The 15057-nt window shown below is 40.9% G+C and overlaps 1 protein-coding gene across 4 annotated transcripts in view; it reads left to right on the top strand.

The window, feature by feature from the left end:
* The window catches only part of LOC123770315 (furin-like protease 1, isoforms 1/1-X/2), a 348389-nt gene that overhangs the window by 327468 nt on the left and 5864 nt on the right, over positions 1–15057 (top strand). For 2 of the 4 annotated variants that reach the window (XM_045762059.2, XM_045762057.2), the window contains one exon: positions 7379–7444. The exons of the other annotated variants lie outside the window; for them this stretch is intronic. In XM_045762059.2, the coding sequence (XP_045618015.1) occupies positions 7379–7444 (66 nt within the window). The remainder of the gene's footprint in view (positions 1–7378; positions 7445–15057) is intronic. 4 annotated transcript variants of the gene reach the window in all.

The raw sequence follows: 15057 nt of genomic DNA, 5'->3' as shown, positions 1-15057 counted from the left end.
GTAGTGCCCTCATGGCTCTCGGGTCCTTTAATCCAGTTCATCCAGTAGTTGTCGAGATCCAGCATTGGCTGTTTCTCGTTCACAGTAAATTTAAGTCGGTTGAGTTTTGTTGGGTTCCCAGCCATATTGGCGTGTCTTTAAATGAGCGTGCGGATGCTGCCGCTAAGGAAGCTGTCCGCTCTTGTCCCATCTCTCGTAAAGGCATTCCGTATTCCGACTTTTACCCGGTTATCCATTCCTCAGTCCTTACCCGTTGGCAGGCTTCTTGGTTGTCTGTTACTGGTAACAAGCTACGTACTCTTAAATGTTGTGTTTCCTCGTGGCCGTCCTCCTTCCACCGTAACCGGCGGTGGGAAACAGCTCTGGCGAGGTTGCGTATTGGCCATACTCGCTTAACCCATGGTCACTTGATGGAGCGCCGCCCTGCTCCTTATTGTCCTAGTTGCGTTGTCCCTCTTACGGTCGTGCATGTCCTTCTTGAATGTCCTGACTTCCAGGACGAGCGTGTGTCTTGCTTTCCGACCGCCCCTCGCGGTCACCTGTCCCTCGATAGAATTCTTGGTGACTCGGATACTTTTGATATCGTTCGCCTTATGCGTTTTTGTTCTCGTATTGGCATCCTCGGTGATATTTAGCGCCCTCTGATTATTTTGCGTATTTGATGGTGCTACATAGCCTTCCCGGTTTGGTGCCTTCTTTTGATAATTACTTACTTACTTATACATTTTTATAGGCTAACCTCTGATTTTACACTGTATCAGGAATGTTATTTACACAATGTGGTGAAGCCCACCTCATTAGCATGTGTATGCAAATTACTCTAAAAGTAAAAGTTCATGAGAGATTTTGTTGGGTCACCTAATCATGGTTGTTTAGTCTTTTGGAACAATTTTACTACCTTCCTTTTCCTGCAAGGGTAGTTCATTTGTAAGATTCTCTTCGTTCATCTTGGCAACATCTTCCACTCGTATTGTTCTTACTTTGTCCTTATTGAGGGTCCCACTTGTGAAATGTTTCAAGACTGTGACCCTTATGGTGGAGGCTTAAAGCTTCCCCCCTACTGTTTGAAAAGCCTTTTTCTTGAAATTTTTCATCACTTGCACATATTTCTCTGTTCAGATGGATCCAAGTCTGCTGGTGCTGTTGGCTACTATGTTTTTTCCCAATCACACTTATATGTGCCACCTGTTCCTGGAGGTTATCTTGAGGTTATCTTGTTATCTTGATGATTTCGAGGCTTTAGTGTCCCCGCGGCCCGGTCCTCGACCAGGCCTCCACCCCCAGGAAACAGCCTGTGACAGCTGACTAACACCCAGGTACCTATTTTACTGCTAGGTAACAGGGGCATTCGGTGAAAGAAACTCTGCCCATTGTTTCTCGCCGGCACCCAGGATCGAACCCGGGACCACAGGATCACAAGTCCAGTGTGCTGTTCGCTCGGCTGACTGGCTCCCTGAAGACTATCATCATCATAGCAGAACTTTATATAATTTTATATGCTCATTAGCTGCTTTCTCTGCATCAGCATTCCTGTGTCGTTTTGATCAAATCGGTGTCCTCATGGCTCTGGAGTCTTAACTTTTTGCATCCTGTGGTGGTCAAAATACAATAGAGTATTGCAAGTTTCTTATCTCTGGAAGATACAAGTCAAATTTTGCCATTTTGGAGTTACTTTGAATGAACTTGTTTGGCACCACTGTTAAGGAGGCTGTTCGTGCTTGCGACACATCCTGGAAAAGGAAGTCATTCAGTTTTATACCCAGTTATTCATTCTGCAACTGTTGGCAGGGTTATTGGGCTGGCATTAATCATGGTAAACCAATTGCTCTTAAGTTACCTTTTTCTTTGTCCTCTCTCCCCCCTACCACTGGCTTTGGCAAGGTTGCAAGGTCACACCTGCTTAACTTATGGTCACTTAATGGAATAATATCCTGCGTTTTGTTTTTGTCCAAGCTGCATTGTCCCACTTAGTTGCACATCTTGTAGAATGTCTTGATTTTCTGCATGATTGTGAGTCTTGCTGTGCTAATATCCCTAGGGGCCACTTTTCCTTTGGTAAAAGCTGCCTTGGTGAATCAAATAAATTGTAGTGCATGCTTTGTCTCCTTTTTTTCTCGTAGTGATATTTAGCACCTTTAGAATATCCAGGAACACAGTGCTACATACTGTTGAGTTGGCATTGGACAGTGCGTGTTGTAGACTTAAATAAGTGTTGTTGTTTTCTCATGATAGTCCAGTCTCTCGGTTCATTTTGCCAATAGCTTCAAGCGAGTTGCTAATGGAGGCTGTATTGCACAGTAACACTATTCTTCGTGGTTTGATAAAATGTAGGGTAGTGTTCTGTTGGCCCATTAGTAATTATTCCTAAGGTTGAGATGATTGTCCAGATGTGATAAAGGGTGGAGGATGACCTTTACTGAATTTTTTTTTTTTAAATTCTTAAGAGTTTTGTCCCCCTGGTATCCTGTCCTTCCTATCTTCCTCAAAAGGTAAAACCAAAACTTTAACAGCTTTGGTATACAATCTCTATTGTGGCACAGACAACTTGATCTATGAGCTGGACAAGTTAGATGGTATTAGTTGCTAGTTTCATGCCTCTTATTTTACCTCTCGCAGTGTTTTAACCCTTAGTGTGGCCATTATCAAAATTGAAACCCTAACCCACCCCCCCCCCCCCCCCCAAAAAAATACTTAGTTGGTCTAGATGAGCATCATGGTCTTATGTTGGAAGACTATGAGCTGAATTAAAGTTGATATGAAGTCTTTGATTGGGAAGCGAAAGAGTAACGCAAAGTTTACCTTACCTTGAAGTTACCTTGAGATGATTTCGGAGCTTAGCGTCCTCGTGGCCTGGTTCTCGACCAGGCCTTCTCGTTGCTGGACTAGTCAACCAAGCTACTGAATGCGGTTGCTCCAACACACCATTGCAGGTGTGCAAGTTGGATGCGGCTGCCTGACGTACGAGTCACAGCCTGGTTGATCAGGTAATCTTTGGAGGTGCTTATCAAGTTCTCTCTAGGACACTGTGAGGGGTCGGTCAGTTATGCCCCTTATGTGTACTGAAAGCATGTTGAACAGTCTCGGGCCTTTGATGTTAATGGTTCTCTCGGAGTACCTGTTGCACCTCTGCTCTTCAATGGGGGTATTCTGCACATCTTGCCATGCCTTCTGGTATCGTGTGGTGTTTCTGTGTGGAGGTTTGGGACCAGCCCCTCTACTATTTTCCACATGTAAATTATGATGTATCTCTCCAGCCTGCGCTCAAGAGAATAGAGATTTAGGCACTTTAGTCGGTCCCAATAGTTTAGGTATTTTACCGAGTGGATTCTAGAGCAAAGGATCTCTGCACGCTCTCCAGGTCAGTAATTTCTCCAGCTTTGAAAGGGGCTGTCATTTTGCAACAGTAGTCTACTCGAGAGCACTAGCATCTTGAAAAGTATCATCGGTAATAGCATCTCTAGTGTGAAAGATTCTTGTTATCCAAACAGATTTTTCTTGCAGTGGTGATGGCTACTTTATGGTGTTCTTTAAAAGTAAGGTCTTCAGACATGAGTGCACCCAAAGCATTTACATTGCCTTTTTGTTCTATGTTATGATTTGACTGCGTTTTGTATGTGGTTTGTTTTTATATTCATTTTTTTCTGTAGTGCATGAGCTGGAACTTATCTTCGTTAAACATCATATTATTTTCTGTTGCCTGTAGAGACCTGATTTACATCTGATAGGAGGTTTGCCGAGTCCTGTTTTCTACTCGTAAAAATCCTAGTGTCATCTGCAAAGGAAGATACAGTACTATAGATTGTGTCCTTGTCTATGTCTGATATGAGGACGAGAAAAAGTACTAGAGCAAGCACAGTACCCTGAGGGGCTGAACTCTTCACTGTTGATGGATCGGATTTTATTTTGTTGACTTAGTATTACTGTAGTTGTATTAGTCAGAAAATTGTAGATCCATCTGCCTATTTTTCTGGTAATTCCTTTTGAACGCATTTTGTGTGCAATAACACCATCGTCACATTTGTCAAAGCCTTTTGCAAAATCTGTGTAAATTACATCAGCATTTTGTCTGTCTTCCATGGCATCTAATGTTGTCATAGTGGTCCAGCAACTGTGATAGGCAAGCATGCCCTGTTCTGAAACCATGTTGTCCAGGATTATGGAGATGCTGTGATTACATGTATTGTGTGATCTTCTTAGCACTCTTTTTTTTAAGATTTTTATTGTGTGTGATGTTAATGCTATCGGCCTGTAGTTTTTTACCTCTGCCTTATGTCCTCCTTTATGGAGTGGTGCTATCTCCACTCCAAATATAGAGAAAAAATATATCAGATTTCTCTTTCACTGATGGCCTTTTGCTCTCTTGTCTTTTGTATGATTCTTGTAGCTTTGGTTCAGTCATTTCTATTTCTCTATCTAGCCTTCATCATCATTCTTGAGTTAGGCTGTGACTCTCAAGTTGTTCCGCGATTCGTTTTCTTCGCCTATAGAGGGAACGCCGTTCCCGTTTTCGTAGGGGTATGCGGTTTGAGCATATTTCTAGAGCTACCAAGTATATTTTTTTCCAGGCACTGGAAAAAATAAGTGGAAAAATTCCAAGTACTGTACAATACTTGGGTATGGAAAAATTAAAACTCAAAACAAAATATTGGTTACGAGACACAACCAGATCTATTCACAGTAGGAAAGCAACATGTAAATGATCTGTGAATAATGTCTGATAACTGACAACCTGACATTTAATGAGCATAACCAAGCAAATATAGTGTCAGATAGAAAAACTATAGGATGGATTATGAGAACTTTCAAACCCAAAAATCCCATCAAAAAGCTCATACTATTCAAATAAAATATGTTGTCCTGCCTTGAGTCATGCTCGATACTCGCTTCCCCTTTCAACATGGGAAAAGTTGCTGAACTGGAGGCAATACATAGAACATGTGAAAAGACAACAGGGATATTGCATAACATACACGTTGAAAACATTGGAAGGTCAAATAAAGTACTGGAGTGAATGGTGTAGAAAATGTAGAATAATGCCAGTGAAGAGTAGAGGTGCCATAGACAGAGATTCTATGATCATCGGAGGTCTACAGCTGTTCAATATCCTCTCAGCAAGTATAAAAAATATTACTGGAACAAAAGTGGACTTTGAGAAAAAAAATTTCCAGCAAGAAATATTGGACTAACTGGAGTGTAATGGATATGTAGGCCTGTGGGCTGCTCAAAGTGCTTTAAAGTCATGCCTAGCCTCAGCCCAGGTTTGGAGTAGGTAATCACTGGTTCTATAACTTTCAGAACCCACTCCAGGTACAATTCAGATAAGTCAAACTCTAAACTATTTTGTGGCCTCCCACTACTACTGAGATGCATCACTGAGCTATTGGAAACCATATATACAATGTTGGTATTGAAACATTTAACATAATCGTATGATCAGTACACTGGCAATGTCTGCGGTTTGAGCGTTTTAATTTGTTTGGTTTTGCATCATTCCCCTGTGATTGTGCGTACAGTTCTGTATGTGCCATCTGTCTTTGTGTATCGTAGCTAAAATTCTGTTATTACTTTTATGTCCTGGCACGGTTGCATGTCGATAGTTTCATCAGGAAACCCTCTCCAATACAAAGCAGTTTAATCGGCATTGTATATTTGAAACTTTTTTAAATTGTTTTTACTTGTCCTGAATAGCTAAATGCTGCTCTGATTTGAAGATTCACCTACAATCTTACTTCTGGATATATGTTTTACCATGTTTTAACTCTTGTAATCCAAGCATCACTTGCCTTGAAATGAGTTATCCCTAAACCGATCGTAAACCTGCCGGCTGCTTTTTCTTCGTAGATTTCCATATGTGCTGTGCAATGCTGTGTGAACCATTCATACGGGTTATTGTCATCTGTGCATAATGTGCAAGTTTCATTTTCCTGTTACAATCTCGCCAGCAGTCATTTTGCATATATGTTTTAATTCAGTATCAGATTCTGTACATATGCCTCATGATTATTCTTAATCGATGGCCACTTACTCCCTAGCTCCAACCACGTGGATTGGTCAGTGTAGCAATGGTTTCCCATCTTGCAAGTCGGTGTTTGCACCCTGATGGTCCAAGTAGTTGGCCACCACTCCACCCATCTGTCCTATCCCAGCTTTTTGTCCTCGTATTCTTTCAAGGTACTATATTTGTACTGTACTAGCTTAGCACATTCTTCTAATAATTATCCTAAGAAATTTCTTTACAAATGGGTAAAGAGTGCTATTGTTGCAAGTGCTACGCTTACAAGAGTATTAACCCATGGCTCGCATACCTCATGGGGTCGGGACAGATCCAGTTGTGGCAAGGTGCATAAACTGTCAGATAAAAAGTAACTTGCTTATATTAGCAGGTAAATAAACCACAATGTACAGCATATATACACACACTTTTAACAATCAACAATTGTTTAAAAATTCATTAATATAAATTAGTGGTTTACTGGCAGCAAAGCTACATAATTTGGATTTTTCAGAATCTAGAGATGGTCAAACTTGATCAGTCTAAATCTGTGGCAGTCAATGCAGGATGCAAAGCATTGATGAAAGAGTGAGGTTAAAGCAGACATATTTGTAGGGAATCATTCACAAATTAGACAGCAATAGGAATGAGTAATATGATTTTAAGTGTATCTGCACCCCAAGATGTGAGAGAGAAGACCAAACAAGGTCAGGACCTTGGTGCATTTAGCACATAAGTAGTGGACATGTGAAAACTTATTATATTCGCTGTAAAAAGTGTTCCACCATCTGCCTTTAAACCTTTGTACAAGTTAACTAACATAAAGATAGTGACTCTTGGGGTTGATATTAGATGCTCGCCCACCTTCTCACTGAATGTACCCTTGGCCTACGGTATTGTAAATTTATTATGGAATGAAAGTTATGTATGACAGTGTAGAAATCTGGTTAAAGAATTTGCTTTTAGAAGATGGAACAGGTGAATGTGGCTTCTTTAGCAACAGCTTCTGCAAGGTAATTGAAGGCAATGTTAATATTGTTGGGATACCAGTAAAACCATGGTTTTAAATCTGTTAAAGATGAGGTACAGTGTTGTAAAATGGCATTTCATTAAATTGCAAGCCATGAAACCATTCTACATTGCTGTGCTGCTCATTTAAAATATTTTGGTTAATACAGTATTTATCATAATCTAGAAGGCACCTTTCTCCTTCTGAAGCAAGATTGCCCAGACACAATGCACAACGCACTTTAGTTTGCAAAACAAATATCTAAAAATGCATGAAAATCTAATATTCTTTTTAATACAGTATTTCAATTTAATTGCACCCCCTCACAATGCTTAATATTCAAGGTTTGATTGTTTAAAGACAAATGCATGTTTCAGAATGCACACACCTTTCAGTTATTGCATCATCCCTGAGTGCAGTGAAGGCAAGAGCTACTGATCCTAGTAAGTTGTTCCAATTCACTTCACATCCTTGTATGCACCTTTTCGCCGAGGTCTTTATTTCTCCCAATTATAAGCCATGCATATTTGTGGTTAGTGTGCCACTGAAGAGTTCAACATATAATAGCTCATTGAGTTTTGTTTCGTGCAGTACTTTGGGAACTGAAATCTACCGTTGGTTTGTCAGATTTTTAAAATAATGGATAATTTAGTCGAGGAAGGAATTAGTATTTGCTTTCACAAACCCTGCAAGTCACATTTATTGCAATGACCATAGTGCATGCATCTTTACTGGCTTATAATTGTGGAAGTAAACCTCCTGTTCGTGAACTTTTTTCATGTGCTCTGATTACATCAAGCTTGCTTTCATGTCTTGGCTTTCATGGTAGCTATAGTTGGGTATAAGGCAAGGTATTGCAAGCTAAGGTAGCTAATGCATCTTTCTTGGTGTTCAGTTAATTACTATAACAATCGGTGACTAACCCAAGGCTAGTATTGTATAGAATATAATTACAAATTGATTGCCAGCAAACTGGCAACTTGTTAAACCCACTAGTTTTCTTACCATGCTTGGCTTGATGTCTTCTTTCGATAATTACTTGCTTTGATACCATGTTATTAAAATAAGTACATGAACCATACATCGTGATATTACAAGCTTATGAACAGAATGCAAATAATAAGCCTTAGGTCAATTTGAACTTTCCATTGTATTTCAATGTTTGGAAGGAAGGTAGCTTGATCATTGTTCTACTTAGTCGCGTAGAACTGGTGAAATCTGGTTGGTTTTCCAACAGCTGGTTTTCCAGCTGTTGGGAAAACCAACCAGATTTCACCAGTTCTAGGCAAATTGAGTTAGTATTTAATTGAAACAATCAATTAATTTATTTAAGGAATTAAATAGACATTTTGAGTTCTATGGAATTTGGTGATAACTTTTTTCCTCCTGAAAGTATACATGATGGTGTTTGACTGGTCTTGTAAATCTTTGCCATGTAGAACATGTTATTTCGTCCTGACATTTTGTCTAATTTAGGCACTTTTTTTTTATTATGTGAAGAATGTTTTAATCTATTTCATAATTGAGGGACATTTTTTCCTCATTTTCTTGGTACCTTGTGCACATACTAATTCTTCATTAACACTTTATATACTGCAGCCTTGCTTGTCAATCTCAGTATCCCGGATAGTTCTTGATTACTTTCTGGGTAACAGTTGGTCATCGTGTCTTTCACCTACTTTACAGCATGGGTACAGTTGTTAATCAACCCCTCTCCCCCTTACAGTATTGGTCACCCCCATCTTACAGCATAGGTACAACTACTCTCCCTTTTAACATCGTAGGTACAGTTGGTAACTCCATTTTTCAACAAACAGTAGGTATTATTGTGGTGATTATACTGAGGCTGGCAGTTGTAATGCTGATGTTGCTGTCCCCTTCTGAGTAGTTTACCAGAGGCAGGAGACTGTAATAATGCTGCACCACTTTACATGATCACTAAATTAACTAAGAAATGTGTGAAAATGAATGGTTGTGAAGGATAGTAAAGTTACAAGAGTATAGCATGCAAATACTGTATACAATGTACTTATAGTATTTATATCAGAATAATGGCTGAAGTATATAAATACAACTGAATATAAAAGGAGGCCCTATTAAGTGATAGGCATTTTATACAATTTTAGATATTTAAAAAGGATTAATTTTCTCAATTTTTTCTCCATTTTTCTAGGGTAAAATTCTGAAATGTATAACAAATTTTAATAAGCCATTTATATTTCTACTGATAGATGCCTAGGTAGCTCTGGTGGGGCTCTTTAGCTCCATAAACTGTGATCTGGTAAATATTCGACATGCTCAGAGTAGTGTCATGTTTTTCAATTTCCTCTCAGGTTCCCCAAGACATTTTTCTGTACTCTGAATTGTTCATATTTTAATCAGGGTATTGTACAACGTCTTGTGTTAGTAGTTGCACAATTCATTGTTTTGGCAATTACTAATTTGATTGATTAGTAGACTTGTCAACAAATGTTTTTTAATCCTCCACCTAACTTTTCCTCAAGTTTATAATGTTCTTTCAAGTTCTTTCCTTACCTTTCAAGTTTCATTTTATCCCTTTGTAACACATTCTGGTATTTCTCCTCTTCCTTAATCTTCTCTTGCTCCCCTTCCTTTTATCTCCTCTACCACTTGTCTACCTGACTACACCGGTTATTCCAGTAGTTTATTTACTGGTCAAGTGTAGTTAGTGGTAATTGAGGTGGAGGCGGTAGAATGGTTGGGGAGGTTAGACGCAGCTGTGTGATGGTGATGTTGACTGTTGGTGTTGGGGCCTCGGTGGCAACACTCGCCTGCTCCCTGGACAGGTGAGTTGTTGCAGGAAAATAATAACAAAGGTGCCACACTAAAATGGTAATTTAATGCTATTGATCCTTTCTTGTATTACCAAACTAAATGTGTATTGTAGATGCTTGTAAATTGGCCTAGTTTTAAAGTTTGACTAATGCCCAAGTACTGTACATACTGTGTATTCCTTCAGGCTTAAATTTTAGTTCTTGTTTTATTACTGTTTTATCTTGATTTGCTTTGATGTACAACCCTATTTTATTTTAATTAACCCATTTTTCTTCTGTAGGCAATCTGTATTTCATCAACATTGCTGAAACAATGAGACCCGATATAACAGCCATCAATCACACTGCTGCTCGCTCTTTTGGTTTTGCATATCTTACCTTAAACCAACTTCTTGGCTCTCCTCTTTATTTTTCCTATCCTGTATTTTCATTGCAGGCCTTTTTATTCATCAATCCTTTCTACCAACTAACCAACTTTTTTGTAAGTTTTAAAACCATTATTAAGTCTGTACAGTATGTGTTTCCAGATACGTAGTAAAAAAAAAAAAAAAAAAAAAAAAAAAGTTATGATGGGTCATAAGGGGGAGGGAAGGGGGATGGGGGGGATGCATGTGTTGACAGTACCTGTACCTAGAGTACCGATGTTCTTCATAAGTCTGTCCTTTCTTTTTATTCCCAATTTAAATTGTGTGTGCACTTCAGTTACTTTTAACTAGTGTGTTTTTTGGAGGCAATTTGCATAAATTTTTATTTCATGATACTTTTTTTTTACCACACATTTCTTTAATTGATGTACTTGTTTCTCGTGTGTGTGTGTGTATATATATATATATACATATATGTAATATACACACTTTGATAATGTTTAAAAAACTGCACACAGCTGTCTAAACTGCCAAAACATTAGAGCAATTTCAGATGCAAGGGAGAAAAGTTCAATCCAGCCCAAAATGACTGCCAGTAGAATATTTTTAAGACTCGAAAGTTCAGTTCACTAATTGATTGTTTGCCTGCCTGGGCTACTTGCTATTGTCTCCCCTGCCACCCACTGCAATGACAGGACCATGCCTACCCAAAGCTCCATTATCCTGATTATGTGTTAGTACAGTCTGGAGAAAACGAGCTTAATTTGATTTGAAGATCCAAAGGGTTCAAAATAAATTAAGCTTGTTTTTCATCCTATTAAACAGTTTTTGCCTATACTATGGATACTTTAACTTAATATGTAAAACTTTGAGTTTTACTACTTCATTCACTTTCCCTTTCTTGTGATACACATATTTACTGCTGTGCACTTGGGTCTGTTATACTCCCAAGTCAAGATTTTGCCATTTGTTATGCCTTCATAGTGTTGGGCATAATGGGGCATGGGGCACCATTATGAGAACTGGCAAAACTGTACATGGTGCAGCATTCTGGTTTGTCATACAAACATTTCAACTGTTAGACTTGCGAGTAGATTCATCTCGTATGCATCAGCTGTTGGGTTTTGGGGAATGTTGAAGCCCTCTTCTTGGCGGGAGATGTACAAAGATGCTAAGTTTTAGGGTTGTGATTTAAATTTCATCAATGGCAGTCTAGGTTTCCAACTTTGCATACAGATGTCCTCTACAGGTATTTTTAAAATGACTTGTGCAAATCAGATTGACTTGTGTTGATTTCGGGTCTCAACGTCCCTGCAGCATGGTCCTTAACCAGGCCTTCTGGTTGCTGGACTGGTCAACCAGGCTGTTGGACGTGGCTGCTCACAGGCTGACGTATGAATCAGCCTGGTTGATCAGATATCTTTTGGAGGTGTTTATCGAGCTCTCTGTAACACTGTGAGGGTCAGCCAGTTAGTTATGCCCCTTATGTGCGGTGGAAGCATGTTGAACAGTCTCGGGCCTCTGATGCCAGGGATGTCTTGAGGTCTGTTCTTAGGCACTTCAACTTCAGGCATTTCAGCTCTTGCTTAATCTACCAAGTTGTCAGATTCCAATCTGGCTGCAGGACCAAAACAATTTTGGCCTTCAGGCAGGTGTTAGCTGGTGTGAGATGGAGGATAGTGTCTCTTTTTCATTCAGGGCGTGCAGAGGTTTCAATTTCTCCCTCTTGCAGGAGGGAAATTCCTTCCCAGCAGAAGTGGTGAGTCCTTCCTTTGCTTGCTTTCTTCCCCTCTTCCAATTTTGAGCTCGAGGTTCTTTGGGTCTTTCCTGCATGAAAATGGGGAAAAGCTTTTCTTCTTCAAAGATCAAGAGTATAGCTAAGCCAGAGAAATAGAGTATCTGCTGTTTTCCTTTTAATGCAGAAAGGAAAAATGGTGATGGAAACCATCTTCGGTGGTTTCCTAATAAGATGCCAGACTTTTGTCATCCTTCGTTCTATTGTGACAAGGTGGTTTGACAAATAGCTGGGAGAAGTGACAGTGAAAAATGTTCCGTCAATCTACCACCAGTCACTACTTGTGACTACCAGGCCATCTTTTTAATAGATGGCTTTCTTCAGGATGTGACCATTGAGGGCGCTTTTGTTTTCTTGTGCCCTTCTAACAGGCAGGACATTATTTATGCTGACTTCTCTTGGCTCTGTTCTGTATCACAGGTGTTGCCATTCCTTTTTCTTGTAATTTTTCTCTGGTATCCTGTTACAAAGTTGTACCTTAAAGAGGAACAGGATATAAATATATATCCTGTATATGTAGCTACAGTATATATAAATATAGCTCATAAATAATGTTGAACCCTTAAATAGCTTAGCAAATTAAAGATCTTGCATGATAATGTGCATGACAACAATAGTGCACAAGACTAAAAAAAAAAAAAAAAAAAAAAAAAAAAAAAAAAAAAAAAAAAAAAAAAAAAAAAAATGCTTTTAGCAAATGGGCACAGGAGGTAATTAGTGATTAAAACAGTTTAAGGGTTAGTTAATATATAAAGTAAATTTGAGTGTATCCCTGTTCCAATCCCTCCTGTCTTTTTGGTCTGTGTGCAGATTATTTTTTTTTTTATTAGGGAGCACGTGAAGAGGTCTGAGATTGGGTATTTTGATATTGGTGGCAGCAGGAAGGAGGCCTGGCATGCATACTAGTAGTTAATGAATACATGGTAGACTGGACTGTGCTCTTCTCCAGTGCTTCACAGCACTTATGAGACCTTGTGGTGCCAATTTCTAGAATGTCATCCTATCTAACTGTACATTTACCTTTGGAAGCAATAGTGATCAGCTTAAAGGTGCTTTTCTGCGGGGAGCCCCATCAGCTCCCTGAAGCTATTTGAATTTGTGCTAAACCAGTTTGGGGTCATCAGTCACAAGAGTTCTTATGCCTACTGGGGACCATGGGCCAGAACCTGGCCACCCTCAAGAGAGGTTCAGGGAGCAATGGCCTATGAGCACTTTACATTTAAAGTATGTCATAATTGCCATCGACCGGGAAAGAACCCAGAAAGGTAGGCAAATCAAAACAGACCACTGTCTGGTTAGCCTGTACAATCTACATCCCAAAAGATCAAAATAACTCCCCTAGAAAGAAACCAAACGAGCAACCCTTCATGTGACTAGCACTTCCGCTTGTTAGTGCTACCCCCACCCTCCCCCCGCTTGTTAGTGCTACCCCCCTACCCCCCCACTAAGGAAGGGGAAGGGGCAGATGGCAGCCCACCACTCCAGTTCTTGAACTGATGTGCTAGTGGTCAGTTCAGTCACCTCTGGCCTCAAGTTCCTGTTCTGGATTTTTGCCCTGTGTGGCTGTTCCAGCTGTATTGGTGTGGTGGCCAGGTGTCGTAGTGTACAGGAGCAGCATGTGCCTAGGGTGACCTTCCCTAGGTGCTTGGTGAGTACTGCCCTTGAATGTCAGGGTTATCGTCCTTGGGGCATTCGGGAATCACTCCCCGTTTGAAGCCTCCATCTCTTGATGTTGTCTTCTTCGGCCTTCGGGTACTGCGGGGGGTCTAGGGCTTTGTCTTGCCCCGGGTAGGGCAGCGTTATTGGTCGGGTGGGGCGCACTGTGGCTGGTGCAGATAGCTTTACTTCAATGCAACAACCAATGTTTCTGACTGCTAGTTTGTGTCTCTCTCTTCAGGGGTTTTGTTTTCATTTTCTTTCCTTTCACTGGCGTTATCGCCTTTAGACAGAGGAGGTCTACTTAGCTCCTTATTAGGCAAGCCTAGGTTATGTTGGTGGTAGTCCTCTGTTTACCCCAAGATTTCATAGCTGCTACTGGTGGCTTGGTAAGCCCCAGTGCCTGGGCTTCCCATAGGGCTCATTCACCCTACAGACCCTGGAAAGCCCCCTGTGGGCTCGGTCATACAATGGTTACTTCTTTCGAGCCCGCTCTTGCCGTTTGCGAAGTCGAAGGTTGTTCATTGCCCCCCTGCCACAGGGAAACTATCATCCGTCCTGCTGCCTGTTGGGTCGGGACACCCGGAGTCTTGCAGGCCTTGTTCCCCACTTGTACTTCAATTTACTCATTTCTTGTCTGTTGATCTCAAGGAACAAGCATGGCTGCATTGCTTGCTCAATTCATCTTACTGTAGTGGGCCAGGATGGTTGCCAGTTTGGAGGCCTCTGGAGCTACCCTGCTTAGGTTTTAGGGCCCAGGATTTGGGGGCATTGGTTCCTTCAACCTTCATTCCTTCCACACCCCTGCTTTCTTCCCAAGTGGGCATGGCCCCCATCACCCTTACTTCCAGCTCCCGAATATCTAAGGCTTCAGAGTCATGGCGGGGTTTCGCTCGGGATGAGGCTCTGGTGGCTTTGGGGGCTGCCCCTTCAGATTTGGGCCCGGAGGTGGTAGTCAGATTTTCCTGCTGAGGCTTCTGGGGTTCCTGTATGTCTTTACCTCAGTCAAGCTGTTGCTCTGGGTCCTAGCTCGCTTGGAATCCTATTGGGGAAGGGCAATTCTCCTGGCTCAATGGTGGCTGGCCCATCCTTGGTTTCAGGTACTGCTTGTTCGGTGTCCGAACCCAGGCATTTTTCTGCAGTTCCGCCTCTTCCAGCAGATCGGGCCAGTGAGGTACCTCGCTGGTTCACCTTACTGTGGTCGTCTTAATGCGAGTGTGTATCGCCATTTTATATTGTGATCAGGTGACTTCTTTAATGATGTCCCACCTGCGGTCTTTTTCCCAGTGACAGTATGCAGTTTCTTGGTGGTCTTTCCGTAACTTTTTCTTCTCAAAGGTTTACGTCTATTTTGGACCGGGTTGTTTTGGCCCCTCTGCTTTTCTGGATCGGCATCTCATGCCTAATACTGCAGTGCCGCTTCTTACCACGCAGCATTGGCAGAG

The sequence above is a fragment of the Procambarus clarkii genome, chromosome 42 (genome assembly GCF_040958095.1).
Source record: "Procambarus clarkii isolate CNS0578487 chromosome 42, FALCON_Pclarkii_2.0, whole genome shotgun sequence".
Classification (NCBI taxonomy): Eukaryota; Metazoa; Arthropoda; class Malacostraca; order Decapoda; family Cambaridae; genus Procambarus; species Procambarus clarkii.
The sequence above is the reverse complement of the archived record's forward strand: the minus strand, read 5'-3'. Positions and strand labels throughout refer to the sequence as shown.